The sequence below is a fragment of the Peromyscus leucopus genome, chromosome 23 (assembly GCF_004664715.2).
Source record: "Peromyscus leucopus breed LL Stock chromosome 23, UCI_PerLeu_2.1, whole genome shotgun sequence".
Lineage (NCBI taxonomy): Eukaryota > Metazoa > Chordata > Mammalia > Rodentia > Cricetidae > Peromyscus > Peromyscus leucopus.
The window spans coordinates 40902337-40929398 of NC_051082.1; the positions used below are offsets into that span (position 1 = coordinate 40902337).

The 27062-nt window shown below is 55.3% G+C and overlaps 1 protein-coding gene across 1 annotated transcript in view; it reads left to right on the forward strand.

Moving 5' to 3' along the window:
• Micall2 (MICAL like 2) overlaps positions 1 to 26792 on the forward strand; it is a 28825-nt gene extending 2033 nt beyond the window's left edge. The window contains 19 exon segments of the mRNA XM_028863195.2: positions 10383 to 10431; positions 13843 to 13984; positions 14809 to 15002; positions 15683 to 15798; positions 16495 to 16702; positions 16704 to 17008; positions 17010 to 17629; positions 17632 to 17725; positions 19942 to 20204; positions 20990 to 21083; positions 21669 to 21829; positions 22672 to 22821; positions 22986 to 23050; positions 23125 to 23248; positions 23733 to 23823; positions 23907 to 23980; positions 24525 to 24639; positions 26403 to 26449; positions 26582 to 26792. Of these exon segments, the coding sequence (XP_028719028.2) occupies positions 10383 to 10431; positions 13843 to 13984; positions 14809 to 15002; positions 15683 to 15798; positions 16495 to 16702; positions 16704 to 17008; positions 17010 to 17629; positions 17632 to 17725; positions 19942 to 20204; positions 20990 to 21083; positions 21669 to 21829; positions 22672 to 22821; positions 22986 to 23050; positions 23125 to 23248; positions 23733 to 23823; positions 23907 to 23980; positions 24525 to 24639; positions 26403 to 26449; positions 26582 to 26655 (2986 nt within the window). The 3' untranslated portion in view covers positions 26656 to 26792.
• Positions 26793 to 27062: the final 270 nt, after the last annotated feature.

Below are 27062 nucleotides of genomic sequence, written 5' to 3' on the forward strand. Positions count from 1 at the left end.
GGAGAGGGTCTCTTAGTTAATGCTGTGTGGAAGCTGGAGGTGGCTTATCCACAGATAAGGGCATGCCGCTGGAGCCCAGCAGATGTGGTAGAAGCTTGGGAGGAACCTCTGTGAAGGTGGAAAGAGTTTGGAAGTGACAGAACCAGGGAGTCCAGAGATGGAGACATGAGCTAAGGGACACCCTGGATCTTCCAGAAGCTGGGAGAGATAAGAAGGACCCTTCCCTGGAGTGACCTTGACAGTGGATACCTGGCCTTTGGGGATCGGAGGACACATATTCCTCAGTGTGGACATCTGTAATAGCAGTGCTGGGAAAGGAATGGGGACTCTGGCAGAAACCCCAGTGGTTGGTTAGTTCTCAACCTGTGGGTCTCGACCCCTTTGTGGGTCAAACGACCCTTTCACAGGTCACACCTATCAGATATCCTGCGTATCAGATACTTACATTACGATTCATAACAGTGGCAAAATTACAGTTATGAAGTAGCATCAAAAATAATTTTATGGTGTGTGGGGGGGTCACCACAACAGGTGGAACTGTATTAAAGGGCCGCACCACTAGGAAGGTTGAGGACCACTCTTCTAGAGTGTGGCTGAGCACAGGAGGAGGGACTGCCATCTGAATCTAAGCCTTAAAATCCCCCAGCGTGGGCTGGCGAGACAACTCAACGGGTAAAGAGGCTTGCCTCCAAGCCTGATGACCGGCCTTGGATCTACAGGACTCACCAGAGACGGTCATTGTGTGCACAGTGTTTTATGTGTCTCCTCCTCCAAATAAATAAATGTAAAAAGCCCCCAGCCTGTGTCCTGCCATGCTCTGGCCCAGGTGGTGGGTGGGGGTGGCGGATGTCTCCCAAAGCTGGGTAACTACCAGGAGGGCAGGAAAAGTGGGATGGACCACAGGTACAGAGGGGCTGTCCTCTCTGAGGAGCCCTGAGGTCAGGCTTGGCAGGGGTGGGGGGCAGGTCCCAGCACCCCAGCACTCTAGTTCACTTCTCCTTCCCCTGAAGACCCCCTGGCAGCAGGAAGGTGGATATCCTGTCTCCTTGTCTCCAGCGTTGCCACCAGGAAGTCCTTCCCTTTGTCTGACCTCAGAGGTTCCTCCTGCCTGCTGAGTGTGCTTCCTGTGGCCCTTGGTGGGGCGCAGCTGTGAGGGAGCAAGCCTGGGCATGGAGCCAGCCAGGTGGGGCCAGGCTGCAGGCAGGGCGTTCACGTGTGTTGTGTCCCTGACGTCCCTGACCCTCCCACATCGCTAGGCCCACGGGACTGAGGAAATAGGCTTTCCAGTGAGGCCACCTGGGCCAGCTCCCTGCCATGCCACGTGTCCCTGCTCCGCCCCAGAGCCTGGGTTTTCCACAGAATTTAAGGGTGCCTGCCCACAAGGACATTTCCGCAATGAAGCCACCCTGCAGCTGCCAGGTGAGGGCTGGGAAGCCGCCCTGCACAGCAGCCCAGCCCAGCCCCCCTCTGGTCAGCCGCCCTGCCCCCAAGTAGGGAGCCGCAGGGGGCCCGGCTTCCCTTTGAACCTCACCGGGAGCTGCCTTAGGGCTCTAGTTAGGCCACGGGGCCAGAGGCATAGTGTCCTGTGGGTCTGAGCCAAGAGGTGGGGGAAGTTGCTTCAGGGAAGCTCCCCTCTGGCGGGACAGACCTGTGGGAGCCTGAAATTGAAATGTATGGAAGAGCCTTTACCTGATGAGCAGTCTTGCCAACCTGTCTTTCTCTCTCTTTATTTTGTTTTATTTTACTTTGAGACAGAGTCTCATTATATAGCCCTGAAGACTGGGAACTCACTATGTAGACCAGGCTGGTTTTAAACTTGCAGAGATCCACCTGCTTTTGTCTCCCAAGTGCTGGGATTAAGGTGTGTGTTACTATGATGAGGAGACCATCTTTTTCTTTTGCCAAAATGGGGGTTTAATCCAGGCTGGCCTTAAACTCAATATGTTGCTAAGGCTGACCTTGAACTCCCAATCCTCCTGCCTCCATCTCCTGAGTGGTGGGATTACAGATGTGCACCACTGTGCACAATTTATGCAGTGCTGGGGATGAGTGGAACCCAGAGCTTCATGCATTCTAAGCAAGTATCCTACCAACTTAGCCCCGCCCCCAGCCCCAATGATAGCGGTCTGTTGTTTATTTGGGGACTGGGTCTTGGAGACAGGGTCTTGATAAATAGTCCAAGCTGGTCTAGAGCTCACTGCATAGCCCAGGCTGGCTCAAACTTGGGTCAATCCTCCTGCCTTAGCCAGTGAATGCTGGGATTATAGGTACTCACTGCCGTGCATGCTATAAAGCCAGGGTTCTGTGGAAATTTCCAGCTCTTGGTCATGGGTGGGGTGACCTGAAGGTCCTCAAGGCCCCTACAGCTCTGGAAACTAGTGTTGAGGCCACCACTGGAAGCAACAGGTGGCTGAGGCAGCCTTGGCAGGGGTCCCTTGGGTGGGTGCCTTTGACTCTGTCTAGACTATAGATTCTCCTGCTGAAGGTCAGGGGTTTCACAGGGTGTGTGCCCTATCCCAAAGCTTCCCTGGCCAGAGCTAAGAGTGGACCAGGCAAGGGCAGCTTCCTTCCCTCCCACAAAGACTTGGGCCAGCAGGAAACTGCTTGGGCATAGAGGCCTTCTGTTCTCCAGCCCGAGGCTGGCTGCCCAGACCCCTGCCACTGCCTTCCGGCTGAAACTGTCCAGGACTGTGGGAGGGGGCTGCTGCCCTCCCAGGGGACAGCCCAGCTTGGTGCTGGCCTTCCAGAGGCCTTGTTCCCTATGCCTGGTTCCCAGGCTCCCCGGAGGGAGGCTGGTCTCCTCATCATCCTGCTCAACCCTCTTGGTTTCACACTCACCCTGAGCCCCTCTCCACTTTGGAGCTGGGGGCCTCTCTCTAGCTGTCTCTTCTCTTTGCCTTCTTGCCAGCTGGATTAACTCCAGATGTGCTGGATTTGCCTAGAGATAACATTGAGCTGGGAATTCCCCTCCCAGCCTGGTGCCTACCCCTGCATATTTGAGTGTTCTTCCAGGAAATACAAGAAAGAGAAGTCAGCCATGTGGGAATTTAGAAAGGGGGGTGACTATTCCTAAGGACCCCCCCCCAGAGGTGCTGGGAGGCTGGAGGCTAACTTCCTTCACAGCTAAAGCTCACAGGGCCCGGAGGGGGGGGGACGGAACCCAGATGTGTCTTTGTGTTCAATAGATGGTGGCCTGGTTGTTCATGCCTCAGGCTATTGGACCATCCACACACTGGTGGGTAGCTCTTTACCCCCTAGTTTTATTTATTTGTTCAGTTTGTGATGAAATGAAATACGTTAGGGACTGGGGAGGTGTGGACCCAGCTCAGTCCCCAGCACCCATGCACAGAAATCGGGGATAGTGGTGTGCACTTTGTAAACCCAGTGCTGGGGAGGTGGAGACAGGAGACTGCCAGGACTTGCTGGCTAGCCAGTCGGTTCTAACTGGCAAGCTCCAGGCCCCAGTGAGAGGTCCTGTCTCAAAAATGGGATGGACAGCTCCTGAGGAATGACACCCAAGGTTGATGTCCGGCCTCCATATGTGTTCACACATTCGTGCACCCACATGAACCCTTCACCCCCACCTACAGAAACACGAAATAAGGAGAGAACGGAACCGAAAGGAAGGGTAAGAGAATGCCAAAATCTTCCTTAAGATGTCTCGAACAAAGGAGTCTAACAAGTACGGTGTCGTGCGCTGCTGGTCCCAGCACTAAGAGGCTGAGGCAGGAGGATCTCAAGTTCCGGTTGGTTTGGGTGGTGGAGTAAGTTCCAAGCCAGCCTGAGCTGCGTTGCGTGCTCAGGGAGACTCCGTCTCAGTGAGCTCGAGGCTGACATCTGGGGGTGGAGCTTTGTGGTAGAGACTGGCAGTGTGTGAGGCCCCAGGTCTGATCCCCAGTACTGGAAAGATAAGGGGAATTGGAGGTTTGAGATGGGCGTATGGGCAGGGCCCGTTCTTCGGGGCTGTGGAGGGAAGCTTGGCTTATCTCTGTTGGCTCATGTACAGCCTGCTGTGGTCCCTCATGGCCTCCCACCCTCCCTGTGTGTGTCTCTGTCCAAAGTGTCCCCTCAGCACAGGGACACAGGCACCTGGGGTCAGGCTGCCCCAGTGACCCCTTGTTCACTAGATCACCTCTGGGATGACCCTGTCTCTAAGTCCAGTCATACTGGGAGGTACTAGGATACCGTGAATGCATGTGTGACTCCACGTGTGCCCCTGCACATGCATGCATGTGTGTGTGTGTTATATGTGTGTGCATGAGTGCATGTACAGGGCATTGTTCTTGGATGCTAACCACCTTGTTTTTATTGATTGATTGATTTTGTTTTTTTGAGACAGGGTTTCTCTGTGTAGCTTTGGAGCCTTTCCTAGAACTCACTTCTGTAGCTTAGGCTGGCCTTGAACTCACAGAGATCTGCCTGCCTCTGCCTCCTGAGTGCTGGGATTAAAGGCATGTGCCACTGCTACCCAGCAATAAATGTATTATTTTATTTTATGTGTGTGGGTATTTGCCTGCACGCATGTCTGTGCACCCACAGTTGTGAGCCTCCATGTGGGTGCTGGGAATGGAACTGGGGTCCTCTGACAGAGCAGCCAGTGCTCCTAACCACTGAGCCAGCTCTCCAGCACACTTTTTTTTTTTCAGAGCTGAGGACCGAACCCAGGGCCTTGCACTTCTAGAAAGCCTCTAACTGACTAAATCCACCCCCCAGCACTTTTTTTTTTTTGGTTTTCAACAGTTTCTCTGTGTACTTTCGCTTTCTGGACTCATTGTAAGCTGGCTCGAACTCACAAGATCGCTGCTCTGCTCCGAGTGCTGGATTAAAGGTGCGCCACCCGGTCGCATTTTTAAAAAAGGTTTTTAAATTTTATTTTATGTGCAGGAACATTTTGAATGCATGTATGTCTGTGTACCATGTGTACACCTGGTGCCTGTGGAGGTCGGGAGAGGGCTTGGGATCCCCTGGGACTGGAGCTACAGATCATCGTGAGCCACCATGTGGGTGTTGAGAACTGAGCAAGCGTTTTCAGCCTCTGAGCTGTCTCTGCAGCCCCCACCTTGTTTTGGAGACAGAGTCTCTCACTGGCCTGGAGCTCACCAAATAAGCTAGGAGGGTGGACCAGAAAGTCCCAAAATCTTCCTGTCTCCACCTGCCCTGCACTGGAGTGCACACCACCACCATGCCTTTCTACATGGGTGCTGGGGATTGAACTCAGGTCCTCATGGAGGCACACAGGCAGATATGGTACTCAATGAGCTGAGAGTTCTACATCTACATCCAGAGACACTGGACCTGGCTTGAGCATTTGAAACCCCAAAGCTGCCTCCCTCCCCTCCTCCAACAAGGCCACACCTCCTCCAACAAGGCCACACCTCCTCCAACAAGGCCACACCTCCTCCAACAAGGCCACACCTCCTCCAACAAGGCACACCTCCCCAACAAGGCCACACCTCTCCAACAAGGCCACACCTCCCCAACAAGGCCACACCTCCTCCAACAAGGCCACACCTCCCCCAACAAGGCCACACCTCTCCCAACAAGGCCACACCTCCCCCAACAAGGCTACACCTCCCCAACAAGGCCACACCTCCTCCAACAAGGCCACACCTCCCCCAACAAGGCCACGCCAAGCATTCAGAGATATGAGCCTATGGGGGCCGTTCCTTTTCAAACCACCAAAAGTTTATTTGACTTATACTTTCAGTTCACCCTGTGTCATTGAGGGAAGTCAATGCGGGGACCCAGAGGCAGGATCTGAAGCAGACACCATGGAGGAATGCAGCCATGGCTTGCTCCCATGGCTTCCTCAGCCTACTTTCTTATAGCACCCAGGCCCAGGCTCAAGGTGTGTGTGTTTGTGCACAGCCCAAATGGGCTATGCCCTACCATATCAATAATGAATCAAGAAAGTGTCCCACAGGCTTGCCTCCACGTAATCTGATGGAGGCATTTTCTCAATTCAGTTCCCTCTTCCCAGATGACTCTCACCTGTGTCAAGCTGACATCAAAACTAACTAGCGCAGCGACCTAGGGAGCCCAGCTTGGGCTACCTGATCCTGTCTCAAACAGTAGCTTTGATGTACCCGCTGTAAGAACCAGTTTGGAATATGATGCTGGATCCGTGCTGGGTGCTTGATGCTTTCTGGGAAGCCGGCCATAAAGGGCTTCCTGCAAGGATGGTCGGCCCTACTTGATGGGCTCAGTCAGAACTCCAGGCGTGGCTCACACCTGTAATCCCAGCACTTGGGAGGAAGAGCTAGCAGGATCAGGAGTTGAGGGTTATCCTGGGCTACAAAGTGAATTTGAGACTATCCTGGGCTGTGTGAGATCCTATCTCAAAAACGAGTTGAGTGGGAGCTGGAGAGACGGCTCATCAGCTAAAAAAGCATTGGCTGCTCAAGCAGAGGTTCAGTTCCCAGCACCCACATGGCGGCTAACAACTGTCTGTAACTCCAGTTCCAGAGGATCCAAGGCCGCCTTCTGGCCTCCGAGGACACTGCACACACGTTCACAGGCATGTGGAGGCAAAGCACCCATGCCATGAGAGACATACATAGTAAATAAAAATAAGGCCGGGTGGTGATGGCGCACGCCTTTAATCCCAGCACTCAGGAGGCAGAGGCAGGTGGGTCTCTGTGAGCTGGAGGCCAGCCTGGTCTACAGAGTGAGTTCCAGGACAGCCAGGGCTGCTACCTAGAGAAACCCTGTCAGAGAAAACAAAAAAACCCAAAACCAATAGATAAATAAATCTTTAAAGCATAAACAATAGAGCTACCCAGAAACTCCAGGGCCAGAGAGACGGCTTAGTGGGTAAAGGCGTTTTCTACCCAGACCTGGTGATCTGAGTTTGATCCCCAGAACCCACGTCCAAATGAAGGAGATAATTCCAAAAAGCTGTCCTCTGATGTCTACACATAGAAAGCAGACCTTCTGCCCTCCGCATCATGTTTACACACAGTACTAATGATGAAAAAGAATTCTAAGGTGGTTCTGATGGACTGCCCTGTTGGCTAGCTCAGGCCTCAGAAATCGAGGGATGGACGTGCTACCTCCTGTATGCCATGCCAAGGGGGACATGAGCTAAGGGAATGGGAAGGCAAAGATATATACATGTCCACTTGGGGACCTGAGTGTCCTCAGGGGACCCTGGCCAGTGTGTCAGGCCGAGCCAGGGAACGACTTGGTTTGAGGTACAGAGTCTGGGCCTGGTGTCAGGAGGCTGTGGGGACTGAGGGACTGGCCAGGGTGCTTCCATTTGGTCACGGAGACTGTCTGGGCCCAGGAAAGCGGTTTACACTTAGCTGCAAATGAAGTGCCCCTCAATCTCTGTACGTGCCCCTTCTCAGAGTGTGGCCGCACTGCTGGAGACTCCGGAGTCCCTGGAACTGTGGGCTAGATGACAAAATGGAGCTGCGGAGCTGCAGGGAGGCGCTGGGCCCCCTGGGTGTTCAGAGGCGAAAGTAGGAGGCTGGTAGCCGGCCTCTTCCTGCTCTGTTTGGAAACAAAACACAGCTTGTTGTCCAGCCTCCTAGCAGTAGCCATTTAGGTCAGTGACCCTGGGCTCTGGAGAAAGGCCTGTGCTTTCCAAGCGGTGGGGGATGGGAGAGACCTGTGTGGCCGGAGGACTCCGGATTGTCGGGCGCCGGCTGGACACTCACGTGCCATGCCCGTCCTTGGATGGTCTAGGATGTCCCAGAACATCTGGGGACAGGCTCAGGTGGATGGTGGCCCACACAGGTGCATGGAGGCCACCCAGACTTCTGGGGCCTGACCCCCGCCCTTCCCAGCTCTTGTCGTTGGTTGACTTACCTCTCACTGTGCGGGTGGTCTTGGCATCTGGGACGCGTTATCGGACGGAGGTGGTCCTGGCCGGAAGTGCTGAGAGTTTCCTGAAGGGCTGGGCAGCTGGCAGCTGGCTGGCTGGGCTGAAAGCTGAAGGGGGAAGTTTTGTAAGGAGGGAGGGGGGCCCACTGCAGCCCCCCACCTCACCGTGTGACAGGTCTGAACAGTCTCCTTTTACTTGGTCTATAAAATGGGCTCGCAGCCCCGGCTTCTGAGGGTCCACCTCATAGCGTAGAACTGGGCAAGGCCTGACTTCTGCTGTCAGACTGGCTTCAGAGCTAGGCCGACCCAGGTCAGGTGGCTATAGGCACCCAGAACCTTCCTGCTTCATTGTTGAGACCTGCCTATTTACTGGGGACATGACTGTCACATCTGATCAAGCAGTGTCCTGAACAAGACTCAGATTTGGGGCTGGGATGGAGCCCGGTAGTAAGAGGTGTTTTTAGCATGGGTGAGGCCCTACTCTGTCCCCAAAACCTCAGGGAAGGGAGGGGGAAGGGAGGGGGAAGGGAAAGGGGAGGGAAGGGAGAGGATGGACTGAGGAGATAGCTGAGTTGGTAAAGCATTTGCTGTTGCATGCATGAGGCCCTGAGTTCGAGGATCGAGGACCGGAACCCATGGAAAAAGGCAGGTGTGGTGGCACACATCTATAATCTCAGGGTTGGGGCTATGGTGGGTGGAGACAGGAGGATTCCTGGAGTCTCCGGCCCTTCTGAATCAGTGAGCTCCGGGTTCACTGGGAGACCCTCAAAAATTAAGGTGGAGAGTGATCAGGAAGACACGTGGTACTGACCTCTGGCCTCCACGAGCATCTGCTCACAAATAAACGTATACACACACCACACACACACACACACACACACACACACACACACACACATACATAGAAGGCCGAGAATATAGCACAGTAGTATCATGCTTACCAAGCGTGTGTGAGGCCCTGAGTTCAATCCCTAGCACCAGAAAGAAAGAAAGAAAAGTTTGAGGCTTGGGCTGGCAAAAATGAGTCAGTGGGTAAAGGAGCATGCTGCCGAGCCTGAGGACTTGAGTTCAGTTAGAATTCGCATGGTGAAGAGGGGAACCGACTGTCCTCCACACACACACACACACACACACACACACACACACACACACACACACACGGCACCCCCACGCCCACGCACAAGCACACTGACTAAATAGATAAAATGTAATCACTGTTTTAAACAGAAAAATAAGTCTAAGGAAAAGAAAGAGAACCCCGTCTCTGAAGCTGCGTTGTTCACCGACAGGGACACTGGGGTCCCAAGGGAAGTGGCCTGCCAGAGGCAGACACTAAGAAACAGGACTCAGTGTTTGGTCAGAGACCCTTCCTCTGTGCCAGGAAGCTTCCAGAACAATTTAGGTCACTCGGGCGGCAGCGGCTGCCTCCTGGGACCCACAGACCGCAAGTGGATGGGTGGACAATCGCTTTTTCACCAGCCTCCCCAGAGATGCCAGCAGGCTCTGGCTGACCTGTCTTGGCAACATGGGGCGGGGCATGGCAGCTTTCAGGTGGGCCCGGGTGTGTCACGTTGGGTGTGTCAGGGCATGTTGTGGCATGTGCCTGGGGCCCACTGGGTAGCTGGGTGGGTGGCACCCTTGGCTTCTCCAGGAAAGCTCTACTGTCCAGGCACTACCTGGGGTACTTGCTAGGACCCCGTGGTCACCCATGGACTCATTTCTGAAGCCCTCCCAGGGACCAGGTGGGGCATCTGGGGAACTTGACCAAGTCGCACCTTCCCATGAGTGAAAGATGGAATGGGAGACCCTTCCTCCTGCTGAGAGGTGGGGGGGGGGGGGGGGGGGGGGGGGGGGGGGTCAGAACAGCGCCCCCTGCAGGAGGTGCCGCAGAAATGTGAGTGGTGACCAGATGGACATATGGGCAGAGTCACGGGCTAGCCCTGTGGCGTTCCGCCCTCTGCAGGTCAGCTTTGTTCCCCGCCTTAGGGCCTCTCGTGTTCGCCCCATGTCGTCCTTTCTCCGTTGGCCTACCCTGAGCTGTGTCTTAGCTGGACTGCCCTGGGCTGCTGGCTATGCCTCTCTGGATCTGTTTCCTGCTGCTTCTGATGGGGTCAGGAGTGGAAAGCAAGTCTCCTCAAGGGCTGGAGGTGGGGGTCGATCTGGGGGCGCACTGTGGGTCCCCAGTGCCCAGATAGGAGGTAGTGGCATCCTTGTGGTCAGAGGAGGTCACAAGCCAGGCCTGGCAGCAGCCTGGCCATCGCGCCTTTGCTCAAGACCTGTTGTTCACAGTGCCACTCCGGGCCTCAGTTTCCCCATTTGGGCAAGATGGCCCCCGAGGCCCTGCTTTCTCCTTAGAGTTGAGTGGCTTTGGACATAAATGCTTTGTTTTGTTGAGACAAGGTCTCCTTCTAGAGACTTGCCTGTCCTGGAACTCGCTATGTAGACCAGGCCAGCCTTGAACTCACAGAGACCCATGTGCCTCTGCCTTCTGAGTGCTGGGATGAAAGGCATGCGCCACCACACCCGGCTTGACATAAGTGTTTTTTGTCTTCTAGAAACTTCAATGCCCTCCGGAAGGAAAACATTTACGAGAACAACAAGCTGGTGAGTTGGCTAGCTGATGCCGGCTGTCTGTCCTTTAAGCCCTCTGCCTCAAACTCCCAGTTCTTATCTGAAGGGCCACTGCACCTACTAGGCTATTCAGGGGTCCCATTCTGGGGATTTGGCCTCGCCACAGCTCCTCAGCCAGTCCCAAGCTGCGCAATCTGTGTTCTGAGCTGGGCAATCTGTGTTCTGAGATCAACGTTTGATCTTGGGTCCTAGGCCCCATGGACTCCTCTCTTCCTCACCTGGACAGTGAGGCCCCAGGGAGTAGCAGCCAACCTCTTTTCTTGTGGGTGTCCTGGCTGATCTACCCAGGGCAGAACAAGGCCCCGGAAGCTGTGGGAGGGTGGGTCCTGCGGGTTCTGGGGGTAGGCAGGATCACCTTCCCGGGCCCCTTGATTCAAGACCTACTCTGTACTTCCATGTGCCAGCCTAAGTCACCCTGCTACAAAATATGCCCCATGCATGGTCCCTTGGACTAACGCACATCTGTTCTTACTCTGAGCCAAGCAGGGTCCACATGGGCCCCTGATACTGGCATCTCTGGGGAGGACTAAGACAGTAGACATGAGATGCTTTACCTGCCCAGGTAGGGCAGCCTCTGTAACTTAGCACGAAACACAATTAAAGACTCAGTTCTGGGCCGAGTCTGGTAGCACATGCCTTTAGTCCCAGCACTGGGGGCTGGAATATGGCTCATTGAGTAAAACTGCTTGTGGGGCAAACATGGAAGACCTAAGTCCAGATCTCCAGAACTGCCAGATGAATGTGGCAGCTGGCCTGGCATGCCGGTGCATGGGAGGTGGAGAGAGGGGACCCCAAGAGCAAGCTGTCTAGCCAGACACACCCAGTTGGCTAACTTGGGATTCAAGCGAGAGACCCTGAATCAATACCTAAGGTGGAGAGCGATCCAGGAAGACATCAGTGTCAACCTCCGGCCTCTACATACACAGGCACATAGTAGACACACACTGCATGACATGTACACCACACACATTTGAACATTTGTGCACATACCCCCACCCACCATGCATATAAAAAATAAACATAAGATAGAGAACACTTTCAGGAATGTCTGACCTTGACCTCTGGGTGCCATATGCATGTATGCATGCACACATGAACATACCCAGGCACACACACACACACACATACACACACACACACACACACACACACACACACACACACACACACACAAGAGTCAGTTCACTGGGTGTTGGCCGCACTGGGTGTGAGGTGGGAGATGAGGCTGGGATGCACGGATGCCTTGGCAGATCTGTGGATGCTCTCAGGAAGCCATCTTGGGTGGGCGACAGAGTGCTGGGCAGGCCACGCAGCTGAGGAGCCAGGGAGGGGTGGGGTCCTGAGGCAGGTGCAGGGCCTGGGGGAGAAGGACTTTGGGCTTTTCCTCCGAGCCAGTGAAACTGGACCCCTGGGACGCGTGGACTGGAGGCTCTCCTTCTCCAGACTCTGCAGGAGAAAGGAATGTCGGGGAGGAGGTCGCAGAGGGTACACATGGCCTTCAGTGGTAATGGCCTGATCCTGAGCCTGTTCTGTGGGTCAGAGGAGATCTGAGGCTTGCTTGGTACGAGAGTGGCATGGAGACCCTAGGGGCTGCACACGTGGGAACAGTGTCGGGACCCCAACGTGGCATCCACATGGAGGCCACACAGGCATCTGGAAGAGGAGCCTCAGTGAGGGAAACTACAAGAGAGCCCTGCCAGTCACCGGGGACCAGGGCCAGGACGCCAGTGACCTCTGCCTGGAGCTAAATGGAGCTGGTGGAGTTTTACATTTTTTAGATTTTTATGTATTTTGTTTTTCAGTATTGAGACTTAAACCCAGGGCATACACACTAGGCAGGGGCTCTACCACTGAGCCACACCCCAGCCCCTCACTGGGGGATTCTAGGCAGGGGCTCTACCACTGAGTCACACCCCAGCCCCTCATGATCTAGGCAGGTGCTCTACCACTGAGTCACACCCCAGCCCCTCATTGGGGATTCTAGGCAGGGGCTCTACCACTGAGCCACACCCCAGCCCCTCACTGGGGGATTCTAGGCAGGTGCTCTACCACTGAGCCACACCCCAGCTCTCACTGGGGGGATTCTAGGCAGGTGTTCTACCACTGAGCCACACCCCAGCCCCTCACTGGGGGATTCTAGGCAGGGGCTCTACCACTGAGCCATATTCTCAGCCCCCATTCTTACTTTTGATTTTGAGATAGTATTCTTAACTAGGCCTGGCTGGCCTTGAACTCACTCTGTAGCCCAGCATACTCTTCAGCTCATAATCATCCTGCCTCAGCCTCCTGAGCAGCTGAGATAGGCCTGCAGCCACAGTTGGCAATCTGAGAAGGGCTTGCGTTGGTGGAGCTCATCAGCAACCTGAGACGGGTCCCTCAGTGAGACCAAGAGTCAGATGGGGACAGAGAATACAGAGGGAGCCTGAGGGCTTACTTAGTGAGGAAAGCAAGTGGGGAGGGCCAAGCAAAGACATAGGTCAGTGCCGGGCAGTGGTGGCGCACGCTTTTAATCCCAGCACTCGGGAGGCAGAGGCAGGCGGATCTCTGTGAGTTCAAGGCCAGCTTGGTCTACAGAGTGAGTTCCAGAAAAGACATAGGTCAGTAATTGTAGCCTCCCTGGAGCTTTGGTGCTGGAGGCGGGTGGCAGCCAGTGAAGGTGGGAGAGGCACTGAGCTGTCAATCTACCCGGCTGGTATGCAGTAAGTGCTCTGTATGTGCGGGTTCCTGGCCTCCTCAGCCCAGTGCATCCTGTCCCCATCACAGGGATCAGCCACATCATGGACAAGCTGCTCTAAGTGGTTGACGTTTGGCCAGCAGGGCTGTGGAGGCTCAGAGATGTTTTCTAGAGTGATAAATAAGCCCCAGGGGTGGGGTGAGCACATACCCTAAGAGCCTCCTAGAGTCAGGCTGGGTAGGACAAGCCTGTACCTCCTAGTCCTAGCTACTTGGGAGGCTGAGGCAGAAGGATTATGAGTCCAGGGCCAGTGCTAGCACTGGGGGTGTGGCTCAGTGTTCGGGCACCTGCCTAGAATTCCCCAGTGAGGGGCTGGGGTGTGGCTCAGTGGTAGAGCACCTGCCTAGAATCCCCCAGTGAGGGGCTGGGGTGTGGCTCAGTGGTAGAGCACCTGCCTAGCAAGTTGGAGGCCCTGGGTTCACAGCACCTGCCCCCAACATTAAACTAGCCCTCTGGGTCTGGTCTCCTGGGGAATATCTGTTGGGACATTGAACCTTTATACAAGCAGACAGATGAGCCTGGGAGGTCACTCGGGCAGGAGTCCTTGGACTTTTAGCCCAGGCTTCTTAGTATTTTCTCTTTCATCCGGGTTGGTTTCCCAGCAATAGTTCTTTCCATTGTCTGCCCTGCTGATTTAAACCCCCCTCCAGGCCTTCCAAGTGGCAGAGGAACAGTTGGGCATCCCAGCCCTGCTAGACGCCGAGGACATGGTGGCCTTGAAGGTTCCAGACCGGCTGAGCATCCTCACCTACGTGTCACAGTATTACAACTACTTCCACGGCCGGTCCCCAAGTGAGTCCTTGTCCAGGAGGGCCCTGCCATGCCGGGTGCATGGTCAAGACTGCCGACGCTTCAGGACCACCAGCCCATGTTGCGGTTCTTCCTCTTGGGCTCCATGCCCACCCTCAGTCCCCATGCCACAGCACTGAGCCCTAGGGTGGGCAGTGATGCAGGGAGGGTACCTTTTGGAGACTACTCATGTGGGTCCTCATAGCTGTATCTGTTACCAAGGCAACCAGAGACCTTTGTGCAAGTATAGAGTGAGGCTCCTGGGCTCCCTTATTCCCCAACCTGGTCCTGCCGGGGAACACTAAGGAAGGCTTGTGCCTACTGTGTGCTCCTAGATGCACTGTTGTCCTGGTCTTTCTGTCCTCAACCCCCAAGGTCTTAGACAGCTGTCGGAATCATTCGGCAGACCCTGGGTGACTCATGGTTGGCTGTGGCAATGGAAGCTGTGTGGCCCAGGCAGGGCGGACAGACCGGGTCTTCACCCAGCCCATGAGTGGGGAGCTGTTTGGCTTCCTGCACCACATTCCTCTTATGGCTTTAGAAATCTCCGGAATCCCCCTGGGCCGAGGGCCAGCCTGGAATGGTGGTTTGGAAACAGAAAAGTCCCTTTCCGTGACCCCAGATGGGGTTGTCGGCTGGGAGACGGGGTGAGGGCCAGGTCAGGGTTTGCTGGAAAGAATGTGCCCCGGGGCTGTCCTTACCCAGCTCTGCACCCCGCCAGCTGTCCTAGGAGGCCCATGCCATTCACTGTGGGCTCAGGGACCTCTTAGGGTGTACGAGCCCTGGATGAGACCCTCCTAACCCCTGTTCCCTGTGTCTCATGCCAGTTGGAGGCATGGCTGGTGTGAAGAGACCCTCATCAGACTCGACTGAAGAACATTCTGGAAAGAAGGTCCTGTCCCAGCCTGCCGCCAAGTTGCCCTCACCTGCTCCAGCCCAGAGGTCACCACTGTCTCCAGCTAGGACAAACCCCGTGGTTCGGAGGAGTGAGGGAGGCTCGGAGAGGCCACCCCCAAAGGCTGTAAGCATACCTTGGTTGAGTGGGCATTGCAGGGCCAGCTGTATACCCAAACACAGAGCTGTGTGGGATATTCTCTTAGGGCACAGTACCCCTCCCCATGCTTTGCATCCAGAGCATCCACTGAGGTGGCTCTGCTGGGCTCCGGTTCAATGTGGCAAGCACTGTGAATCCCGTAATACAGATGGGTAAACTGAGGTCATCCAGATGGGATGGAGCTGAAACTGCACAGACCTTTCTGGGCTGGTTTAGATTGTCCTCTTTCCTAGATGGGAAGGGACACTGGGTTGGACCTTCCGTCCCTGGCCAGCCCTGCAGTGCTGAGCTTGAGTGCCCCCTGCTGTTCTTTAGTGGTTACTCCAGGTTCCATGAAGCCAGAGCAAGGCCGGCCTGGATGCTGGGGGAACTGGCCTGATCCCAGAGCCTGGCAGGGTAGCAGAAGGAATTAGGTTTGTCTCTAGCCCCACACTGGGTCCCCAGGATCTCCGAAATCAGTCTCCTGCTCCCCGACAGGGCCGGTCTGGAGGTCCTGAGTGTGTAGCCATGCCCATGCCCTGGCTCGTGGCTCCCCAGGGTCTCAGTTCTCCAGCCTGTACAATGGGATCTCTTGGCCACCCCCTGGGCTGAGGTGGGAGTCTGGAACGGTCAGCTGCCCCTCAGCAGCTCCCGACCCTTCCCTGCAGGCTCTGGGAACTGCAGGCAGCTCCGTCAGCAGCATCTGTGGGGTCTGTGGCAAACATGTTCACCTTGTGCAGCGGCACCTGGCTGATGGGCGGCTCTACCACCGAAGCTGCTTCAGGTATGGTCCCCGCTGCATGTCTGGGTGCACACTTCCTGTTCACAACCTTCCCCAGCTCCCGGGACAGCACTGCTGAACCCTAATGTCCTCCTCTAATGTCCCCTCAGGGTGTCCTAGACACATGACTCAGTTTCCCTTGTTATCCAAGCCCTTTGTGTTTTTTGTTTTGTTTTGTTTTGCCTTGAAGCAGGGTTTCTCTGTGTAGCCCTGGCTGTCTTGGAACTCACTCTATAGACCAGGCTGGCCTCGAACCCACAGAGATCCACCTGCTTCTGCCTCCCAGGTGCTGGGATTAAAGGCGTGCGCCACCACTGCCAGGTTGTGTTGAGTTTTTTGACTCTGTGACTCTTGTCTTCTTGTCTCCCTGAAGCTTCTAGATTTGGGGGACAAGGAGTGAATCTCAAGTCCGTCTTCTTCGAGCTTGGGGTAGTTGGACTCCTGAAAAGGGGGCACACTATGTAGCCTTTGTGTACGCATCTGGTGACATGTTTGAGCACTTTCTGTGGTGTCCACAGCCCTGACAAGCGTACCAGTGGAAGCTGTAACTCATTGAAATCATCAACGAGCATTTGTTGAATAAATCAACGGCCGCATGAGTAGATACAGGACTACGGCAATGTGTGCTTTTGGGAGAGTGACATGAATGAGTGACTGAGGCAGGGTGCAGCTCTGAGTCTCTGTGGCTTCCTTCCACAGGTGTAAACAGTGCTCCAGCACGCTGCATTCAGGGGCCTACCGTGCCACGGGAGAGCCGGGCGTCTTTGTCTGTACTCATCACAGCTCAGAAGTCACCTCTGTGAGCCCCAAGTTGTCAAAACTGGCCTCCAGACAGCCAGGAGCTATTGCTGCAGACACCAGGCCAAGCAATGCCTCCCGGAAGGTTCAGGAAGCAAATGGACGCGGAGAGGTGACAGCCGTTGAGGGCCAGGGCAGCAGCCTGGGAGTCCGCTGGAGGCAGCAACATGACTGCCAGAGGCTTTGTCCAGACTGAACTTAGCCAGCCAGCCACCTCCCGTGTCCACGTGGGGAGCCCCGCAGGGCCCAGGCTGCCCACGAGCCCAGTGGCCACTACTTCTGTGAATAGCAAAGCCGTCACCCACGTGACTAATAGCTCCCCGACAGGATGGTCATCACCTGCCCAGGGCAGCACAGCGACCATCGGCTCTCATCCTGTGGTGTACCCGAGTGCCTGGACTCTCCCCCGTCTGGGCCCAAGGCCAGGCAGCTTCAAAAGGTGTCAAGACTCAGCTCAGCTTGAGCGCAGCATCTCCAAACTCAACGGCCACCCCAGCCTGGACCCCCGCAGCCTCTAGGACCCAGCAAGCCCGAGAGAAATTTTTTCAGAATCCTGCCCCATCCCCAGCCAGCAACAGTACTGCCAGCAGGGTCCCCTCTGTGGTGACTACCTCCACCAGCAAGGTCACCACTGTGGTGAATGCCACCAATGGCAGGGTCCCCCCTGTGGTGAATACCTCCACCAGCAAGGTCCCCACTGTGGTGAATGCCCCCAATGGCAGGGTGTCCACTGTGGTGAATACCTCCACCAGCAAGGTACCCGCTGTGGTGAATGCCTCTACCAGTAAGGTCTCTACTGTGGTGAATACTTCCACTAGCAAGGCCACCACTGTGGTGAATGCCCCCACCAGCAAGGTCTCTACTGTGGTGACTACCTCCACCAGCAAGGTCCCCACTGTGGTGAATGCCCCCAATGGCAGGGTCCCCCCTGTGGTGACTACCTCCACCAGCAAGGTCGCCACTGTGGTGAATGCCCCCACTGGTAAGGTCCCGGCCGCACTGAATGCCTCTGCCAGCAAGGTCTCCGCTGCTGTGGATACCCCTGCCAGGAGAGCAGTCGAGAGCAAGCGCTAAGTGTCCTTAGGAAGGCCTTGCCAGGGCTGGCGGGAGCTGGTACCCAGGCTCCAAGCAGGTAGGTGGGAGGGATGTGGGGTGTGGCTATGGCCTGCCCACCAGGACATGGGGAAGTTCTGTTCCTCCATGACTGTGTGGCCTTAGCTTCCTTATCTGGAAAGCGGAGGTGGGGGACAGGATAGACGCAGGGACGCAGGGACGCTGGTCTTACCGGCTTCGGTGGCTGCAGGTGGCCCACACTAGACTGGTTCTCCAGGACCCTTATGCCTGTCTTGTGGACAGGAAAACAGGTGCTGAGCTGGGAGCAGCACTGCCTGGCTCCGTGCCTTGGGTAACTTGTGTGAGTGGAGCTGGGTTCTGAGCCTCTCTTTGTGCCTGGCACCAATGGTGTCTCCCACTAGACACTGACCGTGCGGTGCAGATAGAGGGGCAGTCACTCCTCAAAGGACAGCTTCAGTGGCAGAAGCATAGCCTGTGGCAGCCCGCACTCCACCAGGGCTCCAGGGGAGGCTCCTTTCACTCCAGCGTGTGGAGGGGCCTGGCGTTCCTTGGTTGGTGGCAGCCTCCGTCCATCTCGGATTCCGCTGTAGTTTGGGCTCCACTTTCCCTGTCTCTTCTGCCTTTTTTCTTTCGTAGAGTGCTGGAGATGGAAGTGAGGGCATCCCACGTGCTAGGCAGGTGCCCTACCACTGAGCCACACCCCAGCCCCTCACTGGGGGATTCTAGGCAGGGGCTCTACCACTGAGTCACACCCCAGCTCCTCACTGGGGGATTCTAGGCAGGGGCTCTACCACTGAGCCACACCCAGGTCTTTTTTTTTTTTTAATTATGTATGATGTGTGTGGGGAAGGAGTGCATATGTCACAATGTCTGTGTGGAGGTCAGAGACCGATTTTACGGGGTCAGTTTTTCCTTCCACCTTCATGTGGGTTCTGGGGGTTGAATTCAGGCTGCCAGTCTTTCATGGCAAGTACTTTCTTTTCTTTTTTTAATTTATTTATTCTTTTATATACATTAGTGTTTTGCCTATGTGCATGTCTGTGTGAGGGTGTCAGATCTTGGGGTTACAGACAGGTGTGAGCTGCCTTGTGGTTGCTGGGGAATTGAACTCAGGACCTCTGGAAGAGCAGTCAGTGCTCTTAACCGCTGAGCCATCTCTCCAGCCCTCATGGCAAACACTTTCATCCACTGAGCCTTCTCGCCAGCCCAGTCCTGGTGTTTTTGAGACAAGGTCTCATGTATCCCAGCCGTCTGATTCACAAGCTGGCCTTCAACTCCAAGTCCTCTTACCTTAGCGTCCCCAGTGCTGGGATCCCAGGTGTGCACCGCCACACCTGTGTCGTCTGTCTCCTGTAAGGTTAGTGGTGTTGAATGAGGGCCCCTGTGCTCTAGTGTGACTGCATTATAGTGTGGTCACATCTACTAAATGCCCCCCCACACACATATTTTTGAGACAGGGTTTCTCTGTGTAGCCCTGGCTGTCCTGGAACTCCCTCTGTAGACCAGGCTAACCTTGAACTCAGATATTTGCCTGCCTCTGCCTCCTGAGTGCTGGGATAAAGGCGTGTGCCACCACTGCCCAGCACCTACCCCCTTTTTAAAATCAGATCACATCTCAAGCTCCCCAGCGGTTCTCCAGTAGATCTGAGTTTTCGAGTACCCATTCAGTCGAGTACAGCTATGTAGTGAGTCAAGGGCGTCTATCCTGGGTTGGTCTTTGATTTCAGGGTGGGAAACTCCTTGTTTGTAACTGCCCAGAGGCTTTTGGGCTGGTCCTAGGGTGAGGAAGAGAACACGCCGCTGCTCTTGGGCTGTGATAGGCGCCTCTGTCTTAGCCCTGCAGAATGGGCTTGCCAGAGCTTGGAGTGGTGCCACGTGTCGTCTGTGCTCTGTGTACCTGCATGTGAGTTACCTAAGGGAATATAGGTAACCCAAAGCCACGCAGCCCAGGTGGGGCTGGTGCCTGGCTGGACTGTCCAGCCTATGAGTAACTTAATACTGAGCTGGGCAAGTATCGGCCAGCCTGTGGCTCCAGCCAGGGCCCTCCCTCCTTGGTGCTTCAGCTCTGGTACCCCACGCATAGCATACTTGGGGGACATTTTAATGCAGTGCACACCCGATTTAATAGCATAAAGCAGCTTCCAGTGCACGGAAGTACCACAAGCAGGTGCCATGGGCCATCTGGCCTGGGGTAGATTGTCCTCAGTTCATTGGGGTCACTCCGGAAACTATCTTCTTGAGGGGGTGACTCCTGGATTCTCCCATACCCCACAGGTCTTCCCCAGCCATGTCCTCTGTCTCAATCACCCTTCCCAAGAATGAAGTGCCACAAAAGGTTCCCTCAGCCAAGCTATCACATTCAACTACGCCCCAGCCCCCCGCTTCGAAGATGGAGTCTACAGTCCCCCTGAGTGTGGGCGATACCCCATGGGCATCCGTATCACTCCAGATTGGCAACAAGAGCCTGGGTACATCTCCAGGGCTTGGTAAGACCAGTGCTGGCTCCAGACCCCAAGCAGAGGCGGCAGTAATGAAGGGTGAGAGTCCCTGCTATGGCGTGGGGAGGGGTGGAGGGGTACAGGGCCCTGGGGTTGGCCACTCCCCAAGTGTTGCTATATGCCCCAGCTGCCTTTCTCTTTGAAGGGTGTTCTGGGTGTCTGCTGTCCTGTGGCCCAGCTCTCAGAACCCATTGTCCTCTATGGGTCTTCATCTGCTGGCTGTGTGGCTGTGGCCAGTGTCCCCAGGGTCACACCATGATCATTGTCCTAGATTCATATGTAATCCCAGGTCATGTTGCCTTCTGTCCTTAGCTGTGTCCCCAGGGTGCAGAAAGAGGCCTTGTCTACCTTCACAATGGCTCTGCCTAGAACTGGGGTCCTGCTGTCCCCCGGCAACTCTTTCCAGACACCCCGGGTCCACATACCCCTGCCCTGTCTGTAAATGTCTGGGGAAGTGGGGTTCACGATGCACCACAAAGGTGTCTTTCTGTAACTTGCCCTTTGACCGAGCTCACTGTTTAGTCCACTCTTAGGCATGAGCCAAGAATGACCATGGATAGGTAGTCATGCCCAGCCATTGAACACCATGTCGCCCATCACAGAGACTCAGTCCACAGAGTTTCCCTTCCATGTCAACACCCATTGGACAGATTGGAAATTGAGGCCTGGAAAGGAGTAGTGACCCGGGGGTACACAGCAGCCAGGCTGGAAGCCCCACCTCTGTCCTGTGTGCCGGGCTGGCTCTGGGGGTGTTGAAAGGCGCAGTTGGCTGTGAAGAGACATCCCCACCTGTCTCACCTACTTGGTCTGTTTCTCACACTCAGGTCCAGGCTCCACCTCTCAGGAAGGCCAGGAGGAGGGGCCAGAAGGGTGGAGGGCCCGCCTGAAGCCGGTGGATAAGAAAAACTCTGCAAGGAGGTGAGCAGGGCTGGCTGCTTGCTGGCAGGGCCACACCTGTGCCTGTGGGTCTGCTGTATGAGTTGGCCTAGCACACAGCAGGTGCCTAATTAAGTATGTGTGGAAGCATGGCAGTATACATCCAGGAATTGACACAACTCTGGCCAGAAGGCATGCATACACTCGGACCTTTCAGTATCCATAGAAAAAGCTGGTTCACACCAGCTTGGTGTCCTGGGACCCTTCACCTGCCAGGTGATGGGGACACCTCATCCCAGTGGGATGGCTTAAGGGATGTGGTTGGTGACTTCAGAGTAGCTGTGCCATGCCAGGCAGCTCGCACGAGCCTGGCTTGGGGTGGGTGTCAGTGCGTCTGGTCCCTGCAAGCCTGAGGCACCCCGCGCCCCACACGGAGCATGTGGGGGCCCACAGCCCTGTGCCCTGGGGGTGGAAGCAGACAGGTTCTGGAATTAGAGGCCAGGATGACGCAGACCTGGCCAGGTGGCTTCCTTCAGAGCATGCGGACCTTGGACATAGGCGAATGGCTTTGAGACAGACTCCTGGCTGTCCCTGTCTGGGCTGGGCCTCACCTTATCTTCCACCTAGGACTCTGGAGCAAAAAGAAGTGCCAGTCCTGGTGGAGCCCAGGGCAGGGGACACTCCCAAAAACGCCTCCAGCAGCTCTGAGCCCAGCATCCACATCATCTTGACTCCCATTCAGCACAAGAGGACACCATGCCCGGCTGGTTCCGGGCCCAACCTCGAAGGTAATGGGAAGAACTCAAGTGTGTCCTTGTGTGAATTATGTACTCTGACTGGGGTCAGGCAGAGGCCCTGCTCAGCTAGAGGGCGTGCTTACATATGGTATGGATGTGTGTACATGTGTGTTCCTGGATGGGCTTAATGTGCACTCATGTATTCAGGCACAAGATATGTGTGTGCATACATATGTATGATACATGTATATGGGGCATGTGTATATGTGCATGTTCAGACACAGGATTTATGTATGCACACATATTTGGGTATCAATATGTACATGCATGCTTAGATATAAGAGATATGTGTGAATATTTATGTTCATAAATATGTGCACACATGTTCATGCATGGTATATATGTGTACTAGGCGTGTTCAGGTATAGTCTGCCATGCCCATGTGTGTTCAGGCATGGAATATACATGTGTGAGGCATGACTTGTATGTGTACACATGTGTATTCATGCACGGGATGTATGTGTGTGAGGCATGTTCAGGCATAGTCTGTGTATGTGTGTGTCAGGCATGCATGCACATGCATGTTTAGGTGTGCCTGTGAATGACTATGTGTTGGGCCAGGTTTGCGTTAGCACAGCTGTGCCCTTAGTGGGCCACTTCCCAGGTCACACTCTGTGATGTCAGTGGCACTGGCTTTGTGGGTCTGTTGGATGCTGCCTCCCTGGTGGATGTGGCCAGTCTGGGCAGTACAGGCGCCCTACCATGGTAGGTGTGTGGCGCTGTAACACTGTCTGCCTGGGACAGAGTAGGGGCTTAGAGCCCGGCTCCTCTCAGTGTCGGGGCTGTGGCCAGCAGGCCTCACATGCCTCTGCCCACTGCTTTTGTGCCGGCAGCCCCCTCTCCTGCCCCATCACACCGTAAGAAACTAGCTGTCCCTGCCAGCCTGGATGTTTCTGCCGATTGGCTCCAGCCAGAGCTCAAGAAGCAGGAAGCTCAGGCCAGGCACCGGAAGGAGGAGAAGACACCCACGTGGGGGACACGAGGTTGGTCCCAGAGATGCCATTCTGCTGAGAAGGTGGTAAAGGGGGCAGTGCCTGCTGGGGCTCACGGCCTAAAAGAGAGGGGTCGGGTCATGTCCAGGCCGCATCCGGGTTCTGTTAGGCTTGGTGCCCTGAGACGGGGCCTCAGTCGTCCGTCTGTTTTCTAGAGAGGCCGGCAGCCCTGGACAGTGCCCTTGCTCCACATGGTGAGACCGTGACCTCCCCAGTCAGGGTGAGTCATCTGGGTATCAGGGGACAGCTGGGCTTTGGTCCTGGGCTTGTACTCACTCTCCGTTGGTCCCCCAGCTGCACCCCAACTACATCCCCGAGGAGGAGCTGCAGAGGCAGCTGCAGAACATTGAGAATCAGCTGGACATCCTGGAGCTCCGGGGTGTAGAGCTGGAGAAGCGGCTGCGGGCAGCCGAGGGAGGTAAGCAGCTCGGGGCTTGTCCGTGGCCATGCCCCAGAGCTGACCGTGTGCCCACTGGTGGCTGGTGGCCACACTCTGTCAGCTTTTCATGCTCCTAAATGACTCCACACCTTTACTGGCGGTCCACACTCCCAATGGCTGGCCACATCTCCATGGGCTGACTATATGCTACAGCTGGCCATGCCCATGAGCTGGCCTTACCCCTATTGCCCAGGTCATATTCCTATAGGCTGGTCATACCTACACTGGATGGCTGTGGCCACACTGGTTGGCCATCCCTTACTGGTTGCGGATTGACCATGCCCCTTACTGGTGCAGGCTGGCTCCACCCCACACTAATTGCAGATTGGCCATGCCCAGGCTGACTGCAGGCCCTCTTGAGTACCTCTGGCTAGCTTTCACCCTGTCCCAGGTCTGCCCTTCTGCACCAGGGTGGGTACCAGGCACTCTGTGGCTTCTCTGCCCGAGCTGTGTCTCTCCACAGATGCTTCAGAGGATAGCCTCATGGTGGACTGGTTCCGGCTTATTCATGAGAAGCAGCTGCTGCTGAGGCTCGAATCGGAACTCATGTACAAGTGAGACCCCTGAGCCTTGCAGTGCCCTGGATGTGGTGGGGACAGCCTGGTCAGGCTGGGCCTCAGTCATGTGTGTCCTGCAGGTCCAAGGACCAGTGCCTGGAGGAGAGGCAGCTGGACCTCCAGGAAGAGCTGCGGAGGCTAATGGACAAGCCAGGTACTCGTCTGTCCCCAGGAAGCCTGACCTAAGAGCCACAGACCTGTGTGCCAACTTCCCCATTTGCCCTGCCTTGACCCATGAGAGTCTAATGGTGATATGGTTGTGGCTGAGCCACGAGGCTTCTGGCTTTGTTCCTATGCTTCTGGCTGTGTGACCTCAGACAAATGCCTTAGCTGTTCTGTGCCTAAGTGTGATGTTCTTCAAAGTAAGGACCTCATAGTATGCTCCCTGCTCTGCCCCCACCCCCCGACAGCCAGCTAGTGAGGGATTCCGAGGGTGACATGAGAGGGGCACTTTGAGCAGTGAGGACAGACTTCACACCACATCCTGCTGTAGGACCCCTGCCTCAGCCTTGCATAATACAGACACAGATACCAGAGGCTCCACACTCAGGCTGTGTGGCCCGGTTCCTGATCCAGCCCATGCTGCAAGCTCCTCCACCATGCATTGCTCTCCATCGGAGGAGTCCAGCACACAGATGTGTGACTATCCTGTCCCTGAGCAGAATGGGACTCCTACTGATGGCAGGCTGTCCCCACAGAGGGTCTGAAGTCCCCCAGGGACCGCGAGCGGGAACAGGAGCTGCTGAGTCAATATGTGAACACTGTGAATGACCGAAGTGACATCGTTGACTTCCTGGATGAGGATCGGCTCCGGTGAGGGACAGGGGACCTGGGGAGGGCAGGCTGGGGTCAGAGTTGCTCCCGGCTGGCAGGCTATTCTTACTCAGTGGGACCCAGGTTGCATTTCACAAGAGGACTCAGCTTTGGGGAGGCTAGTCCTCCCTTGGGGGTCTTTCTCACTCAGGACCCTAGCCTTTAAGGACAGCACTGCCCAGTACAGCTAATGAAGGAAACAGCCTGTCATCCATGCTGTCCTGTGTGGCAGCCATGAACAGCCAATACACCACGACCTTTGGCCTATGAAACTGAACAGTTGAGTCTAAACTGGCTTTTAAAATGTGATTTGTTTATTTACTATTTTATATGTGTGCCTGTGTTCCTACGAGAATTTATGTGCACCTCGTATGTACAAGGCCAGAAGAGGGCGTCAGATGCTCTGGAACTATGGCTACAGGTGGTTGTGGGCTGCTATGTGGGTTCTGGGGACTAAACCTGGGTCCTCCACTCTTAACTGCTAAGCCATCTCTCCAGCCCCTAAAACTTCTTTTACTTTTATCTTGTATGTGTGGTGCTGGGAATTAAACTTAGCCTCATGAATTCTAGGCAGGTGCTCTACCACTGAGCCACACCCCAGCTCCTCACTGGGGGATTCTAGGCAGGTGCTCTACCACTGAGCCACACCCCAGCCCCTCACTGGAGACTTTAGTGTTGTGCTATAGCCCGAGCACTGTTGTTACTTTATTTTGAGACATGGTCTAACTAAGTTGCCCAGGCTAGCCTTGAACTCACTCTTTGGCCCAGGTAGACTTGAAACTCAATCCTCTCATCCCATACTTAGCTGGGATGTTATCCCAGAAGTAGCTGGGATCATAGGCCTATACCATCACACCCAGGTTAGCACTTAATTTTAACCAGATATGTGTAGCTGTGTGTTTTCTGGTGGCTGCCAAGCTTCTCCATGGTCCTGAATGTGGCAGGAACTTGAGACAGCTAGTGATGTCATATCCAGTCAAGAGCAGAGGGAGATGAGTGTGAACACGCTTGTGCTCAGCTTGCTTGGCTCTCTTGTGTCAAGTGAGGCCCCATGTCCAGGGCACACAGAGTCAGCCCAAAGCTGGACTTAAGCCACACTCTGTGTGACCCCAACAGGGGCTTACCCAGTGTCAGAACAGGTCATCTGCTATCCCCAACTCACTGTCAAGTGGCTGGGCTGGGGAGGCAGACAGTTGCCTGGGGATGAAGGGATGCGTGGAGACGCTCATGTTGCAGGGGAATAGCTAGGGCCGGGTGGGACTGACCCTGGTGTTAGGGTGGAGCGGGGAGAGGGAGAGAGAGACAGACAGAGAGAGACAGACAGAGAGACAGAAAGACAGAGAAAGAGTGAGAGAGAGCATGAGAGAGACAGAGACACACACAGAGACAGAGACAGAGAGACAGAGAGACAGAGACAAAGAGTGAGAGCGAGAGACAGAGACAGAAACAGAGACAAAGAGACAGAGTGAGAGAGAGCATGAGAGAGACAGAGAGACAGAGAAAGTGAGAGAGCATGAGAGAGAGACAGAGAGAGACAGACAGAGAGACAGAGAAAGAGTGAGAGAGAGCATGAGAGAGACAGAGAGACAGAGAAAGAGTGAGAGAGAGTATGAGAGAGAGAGAGACAGAGAGAGAGAGACAGAGAGAGAGAGAGAGAGAGAGAGAGAGAGAGAGAGAGAGAGAGAGAGATATTGTGGGCATGCACATGTTACCTGTAGCTCTCCAGGGCCCACGCCCTCACAGTCACCCTGTCTCCACTCCAGGGAACAAGAAGAGGACCAAATGCTGGAGAACATGATCCAGAACCTGGGTAATTATGGGTGCACAGGGGGGGCAGGGAGGACGGGCTTCCCAGGTCGGGGGGGGGGGCGGGCTTCCTGTGGGAGTGGGAAAGAACCGCAGGAGCCTCAGTGGGAGGCTCATTGCTCCGTCCTCCCCTTAGGCCTGCAGAGGAAGAAGTCCAGGTTCAGCTTGTCCAAGATCTGGTCCTCGAAGAGCAAAGGCGGGCAGACGTGAGCTGTCCGTTGCTGGCAACAGGGCCCTGGCCCTTCTCAGGAAGAGACTGGTGCTGTGACCCCAGACGAGATGCTCGGGGGTCCATGCCTCCCACTCTGGGTCCTTGTATCCTCAATAAAGACATCGACCCTCCCACACGTACCTCTCAGCGTGTCTCTGTGCCAGGGGCCCGGCACCTGTGTCCCAGCCCTGGGCATGTACCAGGCGCTGTGGGTGGCCTCTCATTCTCTGTCCCATTTCTTCTCTGTGGCTGTGATAAAATCCAGACAAGGCAACCAAAGGGAGGAAGAGTTTGCTTTAGCTCCCGGTTCCAGGTTACAATCTGTCACTGCGGGGGAGTCACAGCGGGCAGGGCTTGGAGAAGCTGATCACGTGACATCCACAGGCAAAAGCAGAGAGAAAGGAAT